Consider the following 22272-nt stretch of genomic DNA (forward strand, 5'->3'; position numbering starts at 1 on the left):
CTCCAAAACTGTTGGCAAAACAGAAAGCATTCTTTGATCTCACAAGCACCTGAGGATGACATCTCAGTGAACATCCTGTATTGCACAATATATTTGCGCGTCGTGTTGCATAGACAACCAGAGCACATTCTCTGTCCTTAAGCTCTTCTTGAAAAATCTCATTAAACTGAAAAAATATTTTTCGTGCCCCAGCTTTCACAAGCATCTGTAGATGACACCTTAGTGGATGTCCTTCACCGCAAAGGACGTCCACAATCCCCCCAAAAAACAGAAAACGGGAAAATATTTTTCTTCTTCTACTTTTCACTAGTTTCGGAGAACTACACTTAGGTAGTCATTCTGTACTGTGCAACAATCCACGTTCCCGAAAACACCTAAAGATGGATAGAGGTCTTTGTTCTCCAACTTTTTGCAGGCATTCCAGGAAGATACAACAGTAGAACTCCTGTAGCATGCAACATGTCTACGTTCCTGAAAAAACGCAGAGGACCAGAAAGCATTCGTTGTCCTCCAACTTTTCACAAGCACCTCAGGAAAGACACTTGATTGGACAATCTTTACTGCACAACATGTCCACGCACGCAACAAACGTAGAATACCGGAAAGCATTCTTTGTCATCTAACTTTTCTCAAGCACCTGGAGACAACACTTCAATAAACATCCTGTATTGTGTGTAACACATCAATCTTTAAAAAAAAAAAAAAAAAAAAACACAGAAAAATGGAAAGTGTTTATTGTTCTCACAACCACCTGAAAATGACACATCAGCGTAACCATGTAACATGCTCTAAACTTAGAACACTGAATACATTCTTTGTCGTCCAAGGTTTTATTTGCGTGTAAGTATGACACCTTTGTTGACGTCTAGTACAGCACAACGCATCCATGTCCCAGAAAAATCGTAGAGACCGAAAAGCGTTCCATGACTTTAAGCTTTTCCCAAGAACCTGAGAACAACATAAGATGTTCATTTCACAAGCACCTAAGGACGACACGTTGGTGGACATCGTGTAATTTATAACACATCCACAGATCACACTATATTGGACGTCTTGTTCTGCGTAACACGTCCATGTTTCTGAAATAAAATGGAAAACACCTGAAACTATTTATTTGTCCTCCAACCTTTCACAAATACTTGAGGACGACACTTAAGTGGCCGTCCTATATTATGAAACACATCCATGTTCCTTAAAAACAAAGGAACCGGAAAGCTTCTTTTGTCCTCCAACTTTTAACTAGCACCTGAAGAGAGACCACACCTTGTTGGACGTCTTGTTCTGCATTACACGTCCATGTTCCTGAAATGAAACATAGAGCACCGGAAACTATTTATTTGTCCTCCAACCTTACACAAACACCTGAGGACAACACTTGAGGGTACGTCCTGTACTGTGCAACACATCCACGTTCCCTAAAAACTATAGAACCGGAAAGTGTTTTTTGCCCTCAAACTTTTTACAAACATCTGAGGACAGACCACATTTTATTGGACCTTTCATTCTGCGTAACACGTCTATGTTCCTGAAATAAAATGTAGAATACCGGAAACTATTTCTTTGTCCTGTAACTTTTCACAAACACCTGAGTACGACACTTGAGTGGACGTCCCGTACTGTGCAACACATCCACGTTCCCTAAAGAAAAACATGTAAAACCAGATCACGTTTTTTGTCTTCCAACTTTTTCCAAACACCTGAGAAGAACAACTTGATGGACATCCTGTACCATGCGCGACACATGAAATGTCCTCCTCACCCAATTCTTGAGGCTTTCACTCAAAGGAAAGCAGAAAAGACGGGTCCAGGTGGTCTTCTTCAATCCTTTTCCTCCGAGATAAGACACAAAAACGGAGCTGTACTGTACTCCGGCGCACATGTGGAACTAGCGATCCGGTTCAGCCACAAGCTGGGACATCCCCTCTGACCTGACGTCACGTCTCCTTTGTTGTTTATGAATTTATTTCTTTCCTCAGCTGAACTCCATGAACCCCAAGTACCCAACCCGGCTCCCCCCCTCCTCTCTTTTCCCGCCGGTCACACAATTATTCCCCGCCAAAAGAAAGCAGGACATCTACTGTAAATAGTGATAAGCGCAAAGCCAAAAAGTAGAGGGGTTTTACACATGACTTTTTTCCTATCTGAACCGTGTCTGTCTCGTGTCTCCTCCTGCTGTCTTTGAAAAAGTTTCAGCTGCATGGTGAGACGGCCTCTTTTGGCTCGAGTCCAGTTCCTGGTTCTTCTGTCCCGCTGTAAGAAAGAAAAAGCGGGCGGGAAGTTGATCTCGAAAGCTAGTCAGCATTTCTCTTCCGTTCCTTGTGATCGCAGTCAATTTTGATGCCCTATCTTTTGCAGATGTTTCATTGGACTACATAACTTAACTAATTAAAAAAGTAGTTCAAGGTATCACCATCTGAAAACCTTATCTCCGTGCATGCCTTAAGAGCCCTCAAAGCAACCACATTCACAGAAAAATTTGGGAATTATAAAATACATAAAAAATATATGCTAACAAAACTTTTGTGTGTGTGTGCTGGTTTTGAATTATTATTAAATATATATATATATTTTTAAATGTAACAAAGTGTCAGTTTTATGGACTACGACCTGAATTTTAAATGTAAAAAGCAAATTACATCCTTTTTGTTTTGTTCTAAAAAAGCATACATTTGTGAATTAAAAAAAGATAAATTAAAAAATCATGCTAATATTTCTTATTATAAAGGTGATCCAAAGGTAAGCTTGTTGTCGCTGTTTTGTTGACTACAATCCAATATTTTTTGTGATATTATAATATCTAACATTATTTTTCTTTTGTTGTAAGAAATAAGCAAATTTTAGAATTACAACAACACATATATACAAAAAAAACCTTTGGTAATAATAATGATAAAAGTACTTTTGTCACGGAATGGAAGGGGTGACCTGACCAGAACGGAGGCAGGAGGCAGGAAGGGAGAACTCAATTGCGTGACGATCCAAAACTTTTATTTACCAAAATAAAAGTTGTCCATAACTCAGGGACAAGACAGAACAAACAGGTTTTAACAAAACGTGCAAACACAGGCTTCTTCCAACTCAACAAAACAGGACAAGGCATAACAGAACGGACAATGTGTATATAATGAGCCAGCACCCACAAAGCCCACAATCCAGCCTTAAATAGCAGACACGCGATTAGTTGAACTGCTTCAGGCCAAGGCGACCATGACAACTTTTTGTGACATTGGACATTGTAATTAAAAAAATGTATGTATATATATAAATATATATATGTATGTGTATGTATATATATATATATATATATCTCATCTCATTAGCCGTACCGCTTATCCTCATTAGGGTCGCGGGGGGGCTGGAGCCCATCCCAGCCATCTTCGGGCAGTGGGCAGGGGACACCCTGAACTGGTTGCCAGCCAATCGCAGGGCACACAGGGACAGACAACTCATTCGCTCATTCACACCTAGGGACAATTTGGACCGGCCAATTCACCTGAAATGCATGTTTTTGGAATGTGGGAGGAAACCGGAGTGCCCGGAGGAAACCCACGCAAGCACGGGGAGAACATACAAACTCCGCACAGAAAGTCTGGAGCTGGATTTGAACCCACGACAGGTTCCCATGACATGAACTGTGCCGCACAAGCGCTAACCACTGCGCCGCCGTGCTGCCTTATATATATATATATATATATATATATATATATATATATATATATATATACATATATATATATATATATATATATATATATATGTGGATGTGTGTGTGTGTGTATATATACATATATATATATATATATATATATATATATATATATATATATATATATATATATATATATATATATATATAATAATAATAATAATAATAATTTCCTTGTATTGTCATTCTGTGTAACAATGTACACAGAACGAAATGTCGATTGCACCTGACCCGTTGTAGCGAGCCGATGCAGCCGCAGCCAACAGAGGGCGCCGCCGACCACTTTTTAAGTCTTAGGAATGACTCGGCCGGGGCGCGAACCACCGACCTCCCAGTCTCATATGGGCAGCACAGCGGTGCCTTCCTGTGCGGAGTTTGCATGTTCACTCCGTGCTTGCGTGGGTTTCCTCCGGGCACTCCGGTTTCCTCCCACATTCCAAAAACATGCATGTCAGGTTAATTGGCCGGTCCAAATTTTCCCTAGGTGTGAATGATCGAGCGAATTGTCGGTCCCCTTGTGCCCTGCGACTGGCTGGCCCTGCGACTGGCTGGCAACGTGCTGCCCACTGCCCGAAGATGGCTGGGATGGGCTCCAGCACCCCCGCGACCATACTGAGGATAAGCGGTATATATATATATATATATATATATATATATATATATATATATATAAATATATATATATGAGAGAGAGAGAGAGAGAGAGAGAGAGAGAGAGAGAGAGAGAGAGAGAGAGAGAGAGAGAGAATATTAGATCAAGATTAGAATAATATTAGGCAATATTTACAACTTCAAGTGCCAGTTGACTAAATTGTAAGTGTATCAAAAATTTGTGCAATAATATTAGCAGCAAAAATTTGCATATGAATGTTATTTACGCTGGACATTTTTTTGCGTACAGTTTTGTGTGCTTGTTTAGGGTGGCGATAGCCCTGGGAAAGAAAATTACTGTAAGCCTTTTAGTTCATGTTTCAAATGCTTTGTAACATCTGCCAGAAGGCTGGGTCGAGCGTGAGTAATAATAATATTATATAATAATAATAATAATTTCCTTTGTATTGTCATTCTTTGTAACAATGTACACAGAACGAAATGTCGATACACCTGACCCGTTGTAGCGAGTCGATGCAGCGGCAGCCAGAGGGCGCCGCCATTATACCAATTAGGTATGTCTCAGCCGAGGCGCGAACTGTGGTATCTGGAGCAGGTAATGCCCTCCAGACTGGGCAGAGAGCAGCCAATTATTTTCTGAGCTGTGTTGACAGCCATTTTTAAGACAATGGCTCCAGGATTATACTTGTTTCTAAACATAGGCAAACTATATTTTTTTCTCCAGTTTTCTGTGCTTTTTAGGGCAGTGTTGGTAAATGTATTCATTGCTTTTTGTTACTTTTGGGCTTCCATACAGTAAGCAACATGTGTGCGAGAAGCAATTTTTGCTTAAGGGGTCCCTTTGGAGGTGGTTAAAACAGTCACTTGTCACCAAACCTTGGCAGTTCTAACTACAGTATAGCTGTGTACAAACAATATAATCATTCTATAGAATAAATCAAGATCAAATGACAAGGAAACAACTACAAACTACAAACCTTAATTTATTGTGAAAAATACAATGACAATGCAATATAAATCCCGAGTGGTAATTCCCTTTTGCATTTAAGTATTTTTCAATCGCACTACACGACAAACCAACATGTTGCATTCAAATATTACCCTTAAATTCCCAACAATATTTTCGATCCTTGAACATAGTTTAGAAAATCTTTGAAAATATTTCGCCCATTTTTGGATGATAAATGATCACAAACACACCATTTCCTGATAAACCGCTATGTTGCAGAGCATGTAACACAGAATAAAGTATTTCCACTCTTTAAGTGCAGTTCTTGCAGTATCGAAACCTACATATCTGAGGTTCTGACGTGAAAGAATCATATGAAAATGTTGGCCCTCCGTGGCCCCCTGCTGGCTGGGGTGACCGAAACCAATCGCCTGCTTTGCTACATGGAAAACTACGCCTCTGATGAAAAGTATCGGACATTTACATTTATTGTGAAAAAAATGGGATTGAACAAGGTGCTAGGGGGAGTTTTTGGGTCGAACAATAAAACTTTATGCGTGATTATAGGGAGGGGGGCACGGCCACGCCTCTCTTAATACGTCCCTGGCCAAAGCGCTCCGGTTCCACGCAGTCCAAATCCGACTTTGCAATTCCGCCTTTGCTGTCAAATTTTCTGTTTTGCATCATTTTCTTGGCAAGTGGAGTCGCTCTTTAATTCTAATTATATCTTTTTTAAACGTGACCGTGGGTTAAGTTAGACGCAACGGAGCACCAAAGCCGTCCTAAGGTGAGAAGTATTTGCGCCCGAGCAAACTTTCTTTGTCTTGCGCTGCAACTTTGACGCGTCGGGGAAGCTGCGTGATATTTAGCACATTTCCCCCCGATGTGTTAATGATTTGGATATTGGATTGCGAATGATGTGAAGGATATTTTATTGAATAGTGGGGGACTTTTACCCCCCCCCCCTAAATTTGATGCACTCTGTATTATTAGCACACATGCTAACCGCTTAGCATGTCCGCGCTTTAGCATGCCGCTTATGTTTGGGTGTTTTGGTTCGTTTAAAGTCGTTGTAGTCAGTTGAGTTCGGTTCTAGTTTTTCTGCAGTTGCTGTGATTTAAGTTAGATTTTTTGTTGTCTAAACTATCTCAAGAAACCCTCCCCCTCCCCATGCTAGCAGATGTGCTAAGAAAGTTTTGACGCTTGCTCGAAAGTTCGTTTCATTTTTTCGCTTTAGTTCAGCTGATGAGTGTTCGGGAAAAAAATAAATAATCAAAATTCACTTTCTAGCAAGAAGCTTGTTGATTTGTCAGCGTTTGCTTAGTTCATTTCTTCATTTAGCTCTCCGTTTCAACACCTGACCTTTAGGTGTTGATGGAAATTGCAAGAAGCATCCCTGGACGTTGATTAAATGACCAGTGTGTAAATATTGCGACCATTAATGTTGAATTACTCCAATCAGAACTATGATTCAAATAAAAAGCAAACACATAAGTACTCATAAACTTGCTTTGTTTTAAAATACTTTAAGAATTAGTAATTATATTACACACCTGAAGAGGCTGACAAGTTTGGCCACATCTTACTAATACATTTGTCCGTATGAGGATTTTGCGAAGATGGCTCTTAATATCCACTTTGAACAGAGCTGAGCCCTGGATGTGATAGCCAGCAAGTTAAGTTGTTCAGGAATCTAGCATTTATTTCTCACTGTTTCTTTCTCTAGCCACTCATTGGCTGCTTGCCTAAAAAGGCAATGGCTTGTTGTTAGTAGCTATTGTTATTGTTAGTTGCTCCTGCTTCGGTTTGCATTGTCACATGCTTTCCACAGTTAAGGCCTGGATGCGATGGTCAGAGTCCCGTCATTCAAACATCTATAGAGCGCACCAGATTATAAGCCGCACCCACCACATTTTAAGAGGATAACCGCTTTTGTACTTACACAAGCCGCACCTGTATACAAGCCGCATGCGCCCACATTAAAATATGTAACACAATCACAAAATTAACCCAGACCCTACTTTGAGTCCCGCGATTTTACCTGAACATAAAGTACACAGTTCAAAAACCACAGCCGGCAAAATGAACAAAAATGATACCGGTCGTTAAAATTTGATGCAGACCTGCAGAGTCCGGGTCCCGTTAAAAGTAATCCAAGGAAAAAAAGTGTATATTTCCAAAGGTAAGGGTGGGAAAAATATATATCCACTATTGTCTGCCGTGTCCGCAAACACTCACCTTTACCGGTCCCCACTTCCCGTCATCCGCCGTGTCGTTACGCCCCTTCTTTTTAATTGTTCAGTGCAAGACTTATCAGAATAGGTGTCCAAAATAAATACAAATAAATATATTACATAAGTAAACAGTTGCAAATACATATTATACATGGTTACACATATTTACAAAGAAAGACGGTACACCGAGAGAGTTTTCAAGGAAAATATGCAAGTAGGCTTCTACATTTTGCCTAGTGGTATACTTAAGGCTTCCATAGTGTGTATTCTTCAATTACACTCTTCAGACTCTAAGCTACAATGACCTCTAGGAGTGAATTTTAACAAAACGCACATAATAATTCATATTACGACACTCTTCATTATATACAGGGTATATATATCTTTCAGCGAATGATTTACACCCCATTATTTTAATGCGTGCTTTACATTATTCTGTCCACATGATTGCGTAATCGAGGAAATTATATATCTTGAAGCGCCTATTGTGTGTGTGAAGCATTTCCCCAGAGAGCTTTACTTCTTAATGGGTCTTCATTTTGTCATCACGACTCTTTTCTGTCTATCATAGGGGTGCTCATACTTTCATCATGTGTGTCATTTACCCCAAAAAATCCAAACATCTCATCTCATTAGCTGCACCGCTTATCCTCAGTAGGGTCGCGGGCGTGCTGGAGCCCATCCCAGCAATCATCGGGCAGTGGGCAGGGGACACCCTGAACTGGTTGCCAGCCAATCGCAGGGCACACGGGGACAGACAACTCGCTCGCTCATTCACACCTAGGGACAATTTGGACCGTCCAATTCACCTGAAATGCATGTTTTTGGAATGTGGGAGGAAACCGGAGTGCCCGGAGGAAACCCCCGCAAGCACGGGGAGAACATACAAACTCCGCACAGGAAGTCTGGAGCTGGGTTTGAACCCACGCAGGAGGTTCCCATGACATGAACTGTGCCGCACATGCGCTAACCACTGCGCCGCCGTGCTGCCCAAATCCAAACATCTACATGTATTAACGATTCTTTGCACCAAATTCTAACTACCTAACCTTATTTCTGATAAATGCCACAGAAAGAGACGAAAGCCGGAGTGAATGTGATCGACGAGTCCATATTCGCAAATAAATGACTGAGTATAGCTGAGTAAATGACATCAGTCTCTGATTCCGTTTCTGCCTTATATAGGGATAGTGTTTCTTTGGCATCCCTTTCCTTTAAGCTTGCAGCTAACTTTAGCCATTTCAAGTGAAAACAAATCCACAAAACATCTCCGTTATCCAAATAGACTAATAATAGCAGGGATGCACTGAAACATTTTTTCCTACCGATAAAAACAAACACAAAACCCTGCTATTTGTACGTGTTAATTTAGTTTTGTTTTCAAATGCAACAATATACTGGACTGTCTCAGAAAATTAGAATATTGTGATAAAGTTCTTTATTTTCTGTAATGCAATTAAAAAAACAAAAATGTCATACATTCTGGATTCATTACACGACAACTGAACTATTTCAAGCCTTTTATTATTTGAATATTGCTGATTTTGGCTTACAGCTGAAAAAAACTCAAAAATCCTATCTCAAAATATTAGAATACTTCCTCAGACCAAGTAAAAAAATAATTTTATAACAGCAAAACTAAATCAAACATTTGAAAATGTCCATTAATGCACTCAGAACTTGGTTGGGAATCCTTTTGCACGGATTACTGCATCAATCCGGCGTGGCATGGAGGCAATCAGCCTGTGGCATTGCTGAGGTGTTATTGATGCCCAGGATGCTTCGATAGCGGCCTTCAGCTCATTTGCATTTGTAGGTCTGGTGTCTTTCATCTTCTTCTTAACTATACCCCACAAATTCTCAATGGGGTTCAGGTCAGGGGAATTAGCAGGCCAATCAAGGACAGTGATGCCATGGTCAGTGCACCAGTTACTGGTGGTTTGGCACTGTGGGCAGGTGCCAGATCATGCTGGAAAATGAAATCCTCATCTCCATAGAGCTTTTCAGCAGATGGAAGCATGTAGTGCTCTAAAATCTCTTGGTACACAGTTGCATTTACTCTGGACTTGATGAAACACAGTGGACCAACACCAGCAGCTGACATGGCTCCCCAAACCATTGCTGACTGTGGGAACTTCACACTGGATTTCAAGCAACTTGGATTTTGCTCCTCTCCAGCCTTTCTCCAGACTCTGGCGCCTTGACTTCCAAATGAAATGCAAAACTTGCTTTCGTCTGAAAAGAGGACTTTGGACCGCTCTGCAACTGTCCAGTGCTTCTTCTCCATAGCCCAAGTCAGACGCTTCTTCCGTTGTCTTGAGTTCAGAAGTGGCTTGACCATGGGAATACGGCTATTGTAGCCCATTTCCCGGACACGTCTGTGAACTGTGGCTCTTGATACCTGGACTCCAGCTTCAGCCCACTGTCTTTGAAGCTCCCCCAAATTCTGGAAGCGGCTCTTCTTCACAATTTTGTTAAGGCTGCGGTCATCTCTCTTGGTTGTGTAGCGTTTCCGGCCACATTTTTCCCTTCCAACAGACTTTTTGTGGATATGCTTTGAAACTGCACTCTGTGAACAGCCTGCTCTTTGAGAAATTTCTTTTTGTGTCTTACCCTCCTGATGGAGGGTATCAATGATGGTCCTCTGGACAGCAGACAGATCAGCAGTCTTCCCCATACTTGTGATTTAGTTTACTGAACCAAGCTGAGTGTTTTTAAGGCTCAGGAAACCCTCGCAAGGTGTTTCGAGTTAATTAGATGATTCAGGTGATTAGTTGAATAGCCTACTTGTATACTTTTTCATGATATTCTAATATTTTGACATAGGATTTTTGAGTTTTCTTAAGCTGTAAGCCAAATTCAGCAATATTCAAATAATAAAAGGCTTGAAATAGTTCAGTTGATGTGTAATGAATCCAGAATGTATGACATTTTTGTTTTTTTAATTGCATTACAGAAAATAAAGAACTTTATCACAATATTCTAATTTTCTGAGACAGTCCAGTATAGCTTTAGTAAACTTGTCTTGTAAAAGTAGTTTTGAAGAGACCCGGGCTTGATTTAAGCAATCGGTCGATAATTACTTTGTTTTTTTAGTAATGACTAATGAGAAGATCTCCTTATGAGCACCATAATTGAGACATGAAAATGCACAAAGTACATATGATTACGGGTGTGTCATTGATATAAAAATACGTAGTGCCGTGGTTCGCACATTTGCCTAACATGCGAAAGGTCCCTGGTTCGAGACTGAGGGGAACCATCTGTTGGTCTGGAGAAGGATCGACACCACCAAGCTGTACTTGCCCAAGACTCACCACAGGAAAATGGTGCTCCTACGACCTTATTGGTTAATGGATCCAACCAAACATTACACACAACTTTATTGCACACAATCCTTGGCTTATAAAAATACTGTATATCACCCATTGTTCTCAAGGGACATTATTGTTAGGCCAATTACATCTTCAGAAATCCCCCCAAGCAATAATTTGAAGCAAATGTATGGCATATGTGATATGCCAATGTAAACCGTATGTGTATGTCTAGTACAAAAAGTAGTACATTGTGTTATGATTAAGACAGTTGTTTGTAATGGACATGGACTGATTACTGGACAAGCTGATAATCGGGCACAGATATTTGGGAATTTTACAGCCATCGGTATCTGCATTTTATCTGTTCGACGGGCCGATTATTTAAGCTCAGATACAACCAAGCCTTTCTCCCTCCTGCATTCTGTCTCTGATGCTACCCAGTTTTTGGTTTAAGTGAAAGATTAGTTGTGTTAGCTGTGTGGAAATTCAAATCTACTGTAAAAAGTTTCAAAAAGCTATTTAAGTTTTTACTTAGTCGTTATTTGTTTCTTTTTGCATTATAAACATTTTCTTAGCCAGGCTTTTTCAGCAAATGAATATTGGCTTCAAATAACGGTTATTGGTCTATTTGTAATAGTAATAATCTGTATTGGATTATCCCTAAATAATAGTAATAAAATTGGAAGAGTAGCGAAATTCACTAGTTATGAAAAGGTTATACACAGAGAGGGAAGTCTTTCAGATAAAAGGAGTGATTCATGATACATTCAGTAAGGAAACAAATGACTGTTCTCCGATAAACCTGTCGCCACAGACTAAATTCACAGTCGTAAACTTTGTTGAAAGTGCCGGTGCCGCTTCACTGGTATTCTGGACACGGAGCGACCACTCACGACAGGGTACTCGATTTATAGGAAAGTAGGATGTTCTGTGAATTTGGCAAGTCTTAACCCCATTGTGCGGGGTAAAGTAGTGAATGTACTGTATTATGTGAACTTCCAAGCTCTAACATCAATTAATTAATAATTTGAAAGATCTGATTTGCAGGATTTACCCAAGTCTAGATAATTTCCCAGCTAAGCATTAGTGGAAACGGCGTCTTTCTACTTAAGACCCGTTGCACAAAAATCACGGACGGAATCCCTCCCCTCGTATATCACTGTTTTCTTTAAAACTTTGTTCCCGCTTAAACAAGTCAACCTCGGTCTGCCTGATTTATATGGCAACCGCGCAGCAATCGAGAATGGGAAAGCCTTTGCCCAATGCGTCCGAGTTTCGACAAGCTGCGCGACCGCACCGATGCTCTGCGGCGCGAAACACGTTGACGGCTCTCTGGAAAACATTGCGTACCAGGCCGGTTGTGTTGCAGATGTCTGTTTCAAGAGACTTTGAGTGTCCTCAACAATAACACAAGAATGTGTAATTTCCTCATGCAGCCCGTGCAGACAAGGGTCTAGCTTATTTATTTAAGGATGATATGCAGTCTATTTTGGCATTGATGGTTTGATCAAGGCTGTTTGCTAAAGCCACAGTGTGTATTATATAGTGACCCCAAAACACTATTAATTCAAACAATATAAAAAACACAAGGACTATTTCAGAAAAATTATTTTATTTATACTCATAGGGTTTGGAATATGTATTAATATTGATTGGTTGGTTCGTTGGATCCCTTAACCGCTAGGTTTGTAGGGGCACCATTTACTCTTCTGTGTTTTGGGTGGGTACAGCCTGCTGGCTTAGTTGAATGATGCAATCCCCGTCCCGTTATCTTGTGATCTACAGTAAACTTTTACCTATGGGCGTAACCAGTCTGTATTTAGGGGTGCTCAAGCGCCCTTAAATTCAACCTAAGCATCCCCCAACAATGCTTTATTTCAAAATTCTCTTTCCTTACATAAATAACAAGTCAAGTCAAATTTATTTATATAGGCTTTAATCACAAAAATGTCTCAAAGGACTGCACAGGATTACAATGACACAATTACCTGATCTTAAACCAACATGCGGGCAAGGAACAACTCAAAACCTCAGCGTGAGGAAAAAAAAAGAAACCTTGAGAAGGGACCTCACAAGTCGTATCCCCCTTTCAGGATGACCAGGGTGAATTACATTTAGCATTACAGTACAGAAACAGAGTAAACACTAGGTAACATGTTGAATATTTGTCCGGAAAGTGCATGACAGCAGCGACGCCCCCAGCCTGTAAACTAGTCCAGAAAGTCTATGACGGCCACGACGCAGCTTCCCATCTCTGCCAGCTGGTCCATGCAGGCGTTCACATGCTTCAGGTCAAACGCTGGTCCGTTGACTCATCTCAAAATCGTCATTTTCCTTCGTATCACCACCAGGCAGGCAGTCGGAAAAAGACAGGACAATACAGAATATGAGGTGGGCATCAATCATGAGCTTTATAATAGAAGTGTGTCTTAAGCCTTGATTTAAAAACTTCCATTGAGGTTGCAGATCTTATCTCCAGAGGCATTCCATAGCACCGGGGCCCGGATGGAGAACACTCTCAAGCCTTCAGACTTCTTGGCTCTCTGAGTCACAAGTAGACCGGCATTTTCCGAGCGCAGACTCCGTGCAGGAACATAGGGGGAAATCAAATCAGAGAGATAAGAGGGTGCCAAGTTTGCAAGTCCATGCAAACATTTATATGTTAATAAGAGAACCTTTAAAGTCACATCTTAAGTGAACTGGGAGCCAGTGCAAGTTGGCCAATACAGGAGTAATATGCTCAAACTTTTTGGTCTTAGTCAAAAGTCTAGCTGCTGCTTTCTGAACCAGCTGCAAACTTTTGATGCTAGACATTGGGAGACCAAAAAGCAATACATTACAGTAATCAAGCCTAGAAGTAATAAACGCATGAATTAAAACCTCTGCATCTGATTGGGACAGCATCGAACAAATTTTCGCAATATTACGGAGGTGGTAGAAAGCTATTCTAGTAATATTTTTCACGTGTGACTGAAACGACAGATTGGGATCAAATATAACACCTAGATTTTTGACCGAGTCACTATGGGTAATATTACATTTGTCTAGGTTCAGGATAGTGTTTGAAAACAACTCACGACAGTGAGCTGGACCAATAATCAACATTTCAGTTTTTTTGGGGTTAAGATTTCTACAACTTAACTGTCCAGTTGTCTCCAGTGGCACATACAGTTGAGTGTCATCTGCACAGCAATGGAAACTATTGTTATACTTGCAGATAATGTCACCAAGCGGGATCTTATAAATACTAAAAAGAAGGGGGCCAAGTACAGAGCCCTGTGGACACCACAGGGGACATTAGATTGTTTAGAGGTCAGATTGCCATAGTTAACACATTGCATCCTGTCTGACAGGTAGGACCTAAACCAGGGGTGTCAAACTCATTTTAGCTCTGGGGCCACACGATAGAACAAACATTCTGTCGGGGGCCGGACTAGTATATTAGAGAGAAAGAAAAAAAGAGAGAGAAATAAGACAAAGCGGAGAGAAAAAGAGAGTGGGTGGGACAACGAAAGAGAAAAAGAGAGAAAAATGGAGGAAAAGAGAGAGAGAGAGAAAAAGGGAGGAAGAGAGAGAGAGAGAGAAAAAGGGAGGAAAAGAGAGAGAGAGGAAAAGGGAGAGCGAGAGAGAGAGAGGTGAAAAGGGATAGCGAGAGAGCCAGGAAAAGAGACAGAGGAAAAGAGAGAGAGGAAAAGGGAGGAAGAGAGAGAGGGAGAGAAACACATACAAGTACAGTGTCTTTGTTCTAGGCACCTGGCTTTGGCAACATCAAGTGGACATATTTCGACCTGCAGCTCGTTTTTCTCTTGCGCTTCTCTGAGCGTTGTCTCGCGGGCCGGATTCAATCCCTTAGTGGGCCTGATCTGGCCCCCGGGCCGCATGTTTGACACCCCTGACCTAAACCATGAGAGTACAGTTCCTGAGATGCCAATGCATTCCAGACGAACAAGTAATATGTTGTGGTCGACAGTATCAAAAACAGCACTGAGATTCAGCAGCAGTAACATTGATGAGGCACCGGAATCTATTGCTTAAAAGGAGATCATTGGTTACTTTAGCCAGGGCTGTCTCAGTAGAGTGATTTGCCCTAAATGCTGACTGGACCGTTTCAAAGAGGTTATTTTCTGACATGAAGTCATTTAACTGCTGTGCAGTGACCTTTTCAAGTAATTTTGCAAAAAATGGCAAATTTGACACTGTCCTATAATTACCTAGGCTTCCTGGGTCAAGGTTAGGTAAATAACAAGATAAGCATAATGAAAGATGCTAGATAAAAATTTAAAAAAGGAAAACAAAACAAAAATGTGAACAATGCAGCGTCGGGATTACTCCACTGCTTTGAAATTATTCTGTCGATTTAATTCCTAGCACTGCTCTGGAGCTAGGTGAAACTAGGCCAAATCCTGTTTTCCACAAGAAAGCTTTTTTTATTAATATCTTCCACTTTTCTTAAATACATTATTATGCTACACAAAATACGATCTAAAAAAAAACCCCCATTGAGAATTAATGTGAAACTGAATAAATTAATGTGAAAAAGTATAAACGATTTCGTAATTTGCATGGGCTTAACTCACATTAAAGGGACAATGTGTTTTATTTACCACTACATGTTCTTGTATTTCGTTTAGCAAAGAAGAATACAAACTATGGAGACTCAAAGTGATCAAAATGAACAATTATTAGTTACCCTTAGCATCTAGATGGCTGACAATATGCATCTTAAATTATTGCAAATTTCTCGAGCAATATTTTTAAAAAAATGCTCTTTTATATCAGTTTTTGTATTTTGAATTATTTTTTAAATTCAATATTCTTTTTAATGAATACAGTAGGTGGCATCAAACGACCATCCCACAGGCTGCAATTGACCCCGAGCCACATGTTAGAGACCCCTGCCCTAGCCTGTCCACTCACAGGGTCTCACAAAGTTCTATGGGAAACACTGTTGACTATGATTAAGTACTCACACAATAAAAAACAAAATGAGCATTAAAAACGCACTTCTCTAGTGAAATTGCATCGATGGAAAACCACAATTAGATTTTTTTCAAAAATCGTGCAGCCCTAGTAGGTGGTGCGTGGTGCATTTACCACTTATTGGTCACTTTTCAAACCTAGCTGAGCCCTGCATATGATAATTGCAGAGGCATGTCATTCAGGATTTTTCCTTCTGTTGTCATTGGTGCTGGCTCCTTGGCTGAAAGATTTGGCTTGCCGCCGTTGGTTTTGTTAGCTGCTCCTGCTTTGTCCATCAGTGTCACTCGCCTCCCACAGCTGGTCATGCAAGCAAATGTTGCCAGGTACTGTAATTCTGGCCTCTTTACTACTAGTTCCTTCCCTAGTCAATCATGTTAGCCACTTGGTTGCAGGCTATGGCTCGCCGTTAGACACTGTTATTGCATTGTCACTTGTGTTCCACAGCTGGTGATGCAAGTGAACGTCACTAAGTTCCATGATTGCAATCTTTTATTGGTTTCCCTAGGGAGCTGCTAAAGTTAGCCACTTCCACCAGTTTTGACAAACTCTAACGATTGGCTTCAGGAAATGTATCTACATTCTGAACAGGTTGATTTTTCTATTAAAATCCCAGTTTTCCTGGTGTAATGATAGATGTTCATGCAAACTCATTAGCAGCTAGCGCTTTTGTCCACAATACTAGGATTGGTAGTCAAGGCTTGTGACGCTGGCTTTTTTAGGCATTCATCACTAAACTGTTGCTAGCGGCTAGAGCAATATTAGCTGTCAAAGCTTACCACAGCTGATCATGCAAGTGAACGTTGCTGTGTTTCATGATGGCAATGTTTTACGGCTAGATGCTAAAGTAAGGCATTTCCACCAGTTTTGACAAACTCCACTAATTGGTTATTTTAAACCACACTCAGTGTATCTAGCTCACTTGTCTTTTGGTTCCGCTAAGGGAGATAAGTGGCAGTTTTCATGTCGTACCGCTGTCTGAAATTCATTCTTTCTTACACCAGAAAACGAAGAAGTAAGATTTGGCATTATGCCAAGTGGTATCCATCAGGCTTCTGTAGTGGGTTTTCTTCCAATGCACCTCCTTCAGCTCTGTTTTAAGCAATAACGAGAGGTAGCAAAGTTGCGTAAAAATAATGAGAGGTAGCCAAATTGCATAAAAATATGGACAGAATCGTAATGTGGACCCTGAAAAGGGCAACAATAACATAATCCATACACAACATTAGGAGCGTCCTCAATTGTTTTCCCCCTTTTATACAAAATTCTTTTGGTGACCCTTCAACAAACTAATATTTGAACCGTGTCCTTGAAGGTGTGGCTGGAGCCGGCATCATTGCGTCGGAGTGGAGTTGCCGTAGCAGCCCTGACGGGGCGCAAGAGGAAGGCGGTAGAGATGGAGATGGGCTCGGTGATGGAGCAGAAAGGGGATTGGACGGCGACCCAGAAGGGGTTTGGAGTCCCGACATCGAGCAGAGCTTTCAGGAAGCTCTGGCCATCTACCCTCCCTGCGGCAGAAGGAAGATTATACTTTCAGATGAGGGCAAGATGTATGGTGAGGAAAAACTTTTTTAAAACACCGTGTAGCCACTATTTGTGGGATTTAAGGATTTATTTATGTTGCACTAAGCAAATTTAGCCACAAACCGTTTTCCATCAAAGGAACACGTAAGACAAAAACACCAAAAGAGAAACACGGTGATTGAAATGTTATACATAACGGATAAAATCCCTAAAGCCTTAAAGTCTTTATTTCATGTTTACCTGGGTGTGCCATGTCTAATGTTGTTGCATACAATGTTTTACAACTTTAATATCAATGATATAATAATAATAATAATAATAGTAATATGAATAGTTTATTCAGTATACATGTCAAATAAAATAAAATCTACATCGGTCAATATTTTGTTTAAAATTATTGACGTTTATTAACACCTTAACATTCCAACAGCCCGCCGTTGAGAAAAAGATTTGTGTCTTTACGATGTCACCAGTCACTAAAATAACTCGTGGGATTCAAGACTTGCTGACCATTTAAAAAATTTACTCATCACAAAAACACCACGATCAGTCTGAAACAAGATGGCCAAAAACCATAAATCCGCTATGGCTCACCAAAGAGATCTTCTTGCAGCCATCAAATTCGATGATAGTCAAACACGGCCTCATTACATCAGAGTCTAGTGAATCTAACCGTGTCAAATATTTGCTTCTAAAACACGATAATACCGGCAGATAAGAAAAATCCACTGATAAGAATTTCTGCTTTGATGGAGGTTTCTTGTTGCTAGCTGTCTGTTTAGCCCCATAATTCGCGTTTACAAATAAACGACTAGTAAAATAATTTTTTACAGACAGTTAGCCTCTGAACTTTTCATTGACATCCTTTTCGGCCAATTACAGGCTTTGTTTCACGGTCTAATGTTTGCTGTAGCCTACATTGGCCTGAATTGCTAAAAACACCTCCTTTGCCTCCAAATAACCTGTGCCAATTATGACTGATACAAATGATAATTGACACATTTGTTAGCCAATGAAATTCTGAATAAATACATGAAGAATATATGAAAATTCCCCTATTGTATTCAAATTGGACCCAGGAATAAGTGTGCGTAATAATACTAGTAATTCATTTTTACGTACAATTTTTAGCGCAAGTGTGCACAATAGTGATAGAGACGCGGAAAAAACAAATTCAAATGTTTAAGATTCTTTCACAATATCTAAAAAAAAATAATTGGGCAAAGTTAAATAGGGGTAATTAATTTTTTTTTTTATTTAAAGGTGTATTCAGGACTAATTTCATAATCAACTAATTATGACGATTATTATGACATTAATTTCCTTTTATTCATTCAAATATTAACACACATAAGACATATAAGAAAATAGTGCACAAAACAGAACATTCTACAACATTAAACAATAAAAAAATCTGTTAGTCAAATAACAAAAAAAAATCATACAAATGTATGCTATACACCTGCAAATGAACACTTTTTGAAGTGCAAAAAAAGGATCTTTGTTGTTTAAGGGAAATGAGCATTTGGAACAAGAAATAAATGCTAATGTGATTTTCAACATTAACAAGCAAAAAGTATTCACTATCACCTTTGCTCACTAACTCACTCACTCTCCCATCTTTGAGAACTTGGTAAGCACTTTAATGCAAAAATGTGAGCTTGTCAATGAGGATCTTAGTGATGACAGCTGCTTGCTGTGGCGTGCATGTCTCTTTGTCATCCTAAAACTTGTCAATACTGTTTTCCGAGTATTATAGAATAGAATATACCTTTATTATCATTGTTACAAAATGCGTTGAACATATTGTGACAACGAAATTGGACGTAGCACTCCAGTTTCACATTTCATAGAGAGAATAAAAAACCAAAAAAGATAAAAGATCATTTACACAATATTTACACAAGTGTGGGCATGTAGAGGCATACCTGCCAAGTACTACGGTTTTGCCGTAATGAGTACAGTTTCCTTGAACCCACTACGGTGTTACGGTTGGATCACAAAAAACTTAAAAAAAAAATCGTAAAAACATTCCACCGCAAGATGGAGACAAAGTACAATTTCAAACAAAAGTCTATTGGCGCTGCCAGAATCAACTCCTTGCCCTGAAGAATTCTCGCGCCGGCATGATGAGGGGGCTCTATCGTGGATGTAGTGCCGGAGCTAAGGCTAAGCGGCGTTATAAGTCTTCGGTGCCCTCCGTATTCATGGTAAATGTGAACTCTCTACCAAATAAGACAGACGAACTGGCTGTGCTCGTGAAAAACAAAGCGCACAGGAAGTGCAGTTTGCTGTGTTTTACGGAAACGTGGCTCACGTCTAGCACCCCGGGCGCTAACGTGTAGCTACCTGGAGCAACCGGTAGCTACTGTAGCTAACCTCCTCTTCGATCCCCGGCTATGTCTTTGTTATATTAAATACATTATTGGGCTTTAAAGAACTTTCTTCCGATTCACACTATCTCCCCCCCCCCCAGTGTTAGGGTGGGAGAGACGTGGTTGCAGAGTTTCCAGTGGCAGATGGAGGAAGAGAGTCCTAGGTGAGAGAGTTTCTCTACCGGGATCTCCGGGATAATGGTATTGAAGGCTGCGCTGAAGTCCAGAAAGAGTATTCTGACGTAGCTCCCCTGGTGGTCCAGGTGGCTCAGCGCGGTGTGAAGTGCGGTGTTTATGGTGTCATTAGTAGAACGGTTTGCCCTGTAGGCAAACTGGTGGGGGTCCAGTGTGGGTGGAAGGGAGTCCTTGATGTGCTGGGACACCAACCTCTCAAAGAACTTCATGACCACAGGCGTAAGTGCGACCGGCCTGTAGTCGTTGAGGCTTTCCACTGCTGACTTCTTGGGGATGGGAATGATGGTGGAGGTTTTGAAGCAGGGTGAGACAGTAGCCTGTGACAAGGACTGGTTGAAAATGGTGGTGAAGACCCGAGCCAGCGGATCGGCACAGTCTCTGAGTAACCTCCCTGGTACTCCATCTGGGCCAGCTGCCTTCCTGGGGTTTACAGTTTTCAGCACACGCCTTACTTAGTGCTCCTGAAGTGTTAGTGTGCTGCTGCTGGTTGTTGGTGGGTGTGGTGTGACTATTTGTGGCCTTCCATCTTCAAAGCGGGCAAAGAACTGGTTAAGATCCGCAGCTAGTGATGCATCAGCCCCAACAGTTGCCAACTTGTTGCCTCTGAAGTTTGTGATGTGTTTTAGACCCTGCCACATCCTCGTCGAGTCATTTCCAGCGAAGAGGTGCTTGATCCTCCTCATGTACATGTTCATGATGATATTGCATTGCTCAGCTGATTTTTTTGCATGTTTGGTGCAAATAATTTGTTGTTCTCTTTGATAATTAGTAATACTTTTTTTTGTGCTGTGCCCAAATGAACTTCATTCATTGATTTAACTGAAATAAAAAGTATCTCACTCACTCACGCAAACACAGTCATTTTTAGGCCAAGGGAAAAACAGAGACTAACGTTGCGTTTTCTCACTTCGTCACTCAGAATTTGCCAGAAAATTCCAATTTGATGCTCATTCTTACCACTATTGTATGAAAGAGTTTTTTTTTGGGAAGCCCAATTCAACACTGCTTAAGAAGATTTAAATGAATTAAAAAGTCTCACAAACACACATGCGCAGTCATTTATCAGCTAACAGGCAAACGCTTTGAATTGTTTTCTCTGTGTCAGTCATGTTTCATGAGTTGAAATTACCGTAGCCTTTAAAAATTGCGACTTAGTTCGCACTCTACCTCGCTCTGTTATGCTCGCTGACACGCGCTGCATGTGACGTCAGTGACTCCGCGACGTGCTGAGTGACTCATGAATCGCACAACCCACATTGCCAACGCTGATAATCATCGATTTTAATCGATTTTATCTATTCGTTGTTGCAGCTCTAGTTGTATTATTTTTATTGCTTAACTTCAGTTACAAAAATAAAGATTTGTGTTTCCAATTACAGGCAACTTTATCTTAAGTGCAAATATGTCATCGTGATTTCATCCAGATTCTTAAACAAAAACACAATCTCGACCGTATGATACTTTTTCTGACCAATTAGCACATTCCTTGATATTTTCATAATGTACTCAAATTAAAAAAAATACAGGAAATGTCTCCTCATTGTCAAAATATTTACTGATTTACTTGATATACAGTAATCTCTCGGTTATCGCGGTTAATGGGGACCAAAACCACCCGCGAAAAGTGAAAATCCGCAAAGTAGCGACGCCCCTTCAAAAATGCTTAAAAAAAGGTAAAAAAAATAAATATATATATATTTTTTTAAATTATTATTTTATTTTATTATTATTATTTTTTAGACCTGCGAAGCTCTGAACCCGCAAACGTGGAACCACGAAGTAGCGACGCCCCTTCAAAAATGCTTAAAAAAAATATATGTATTTCTTATTTTTATTATTTTGTTTTTATTTTTTAGACCTGCGAAGCTCTGAACCTACGAACGTGGAACCACGAAGTAGCGACGCCCCTTCAAAAATGCTTAAAAAAAGTGTATGTATATATAGATATATATATATATATATATATACTTTTTTTTTTTTTTAATTATTTTATTTTATTATTATTATTTTTTTAGACCTGCAAAGCTCTGAACCCGCAAACGTGGAACCGCGAAGTAGCAAAGTCCCACTGTAGTGCAAAATGATAAATGGGGTGCATTTATATAATGCTTTAACTAGTCACTGAGGACCTCCAAAGTTCTTTACAAAACACCGATAGCCAATAATATATAATCAACATGTTCATGGTGTAACGTTAGGCGTTACTGCAAACACATTAGCGTCTAGCAGCTTTGTTTCTAATGCTCGAATTGATGGTAGAAGTTTGCAAATTCGGCGTTGTTTAGCATTAATTGCTAAAGTGATGCTAACAGCCAGGCCAGGAACTGCCGGAACAGACTAGAATAGGCCTCAGGGACAATCTAACAAGGCTTTTCCCGGCCAC

General features: G+C 40.3%; 1 protein-coding gene and 1 long non-coding RNA gene across 5 annotated transcripts in view; one reads left to right on the forward strand and one right to left on the reverse strand.

Moving 5' to 3' along the window:
- Window positions 1–1873, reverse strand: part of LOC148370437 (uncharacterized) — a 75541-nt gene extending 73668 nt beyond the window's left edge. The window contains exon 1 of the long non-coding RNA XR_015850136.1: window positions 1760–1873. This is a non-coding gene — a long non-coding RNA (uncharacterized LOC148370437). The remainder of the gene's footprint in view (window positions 1–1759) is intronic.
- Window positions 1874–5855: 3982 nt separating this feature from the next.
- tead3a (TEA domain family member 3 a) overlaps window positions 5856–22272 on the forward strand; it is a 35218-nt gene continuing 18801 nt past the window's right edge. For all 4 annotated transcript variants that reach the window (XM_088332965.1, XM_088332966.1, XM_088332967.1 and 1 more), the window contains exons 1-2: window positions 5856–6054; window positions 17111–17350. In XM_088332965.1, the coding sequence (XP_088189091.1) occupies window positions 17344–17350 (7 nt within the window). In that variant the 5' untranslated portion in view covers window positions 5856–6054; window positions 17111–17343. The remainder of the gene's footprint in view (window positions 6055–17110; window positions 17351–22272) is intronic.

This window comes from Urocampus carinirostris, chromosome 3, assembly GCF_059441175.1.
Source record: "Urocampus carinirostris isolate Australia breed hairy pipefish chromosome 3, RoL_Ucar_1.0, whole genome shotgun sequence".
In the NCBI taxonomy this organism is placed as follows: domain Eukaryota; kingdom Metazoa; phylum Chordata; class Actinopteri; order Syngnathiformes; family Syngnathidae; genus Urocampus; species Urocampus carinirostris.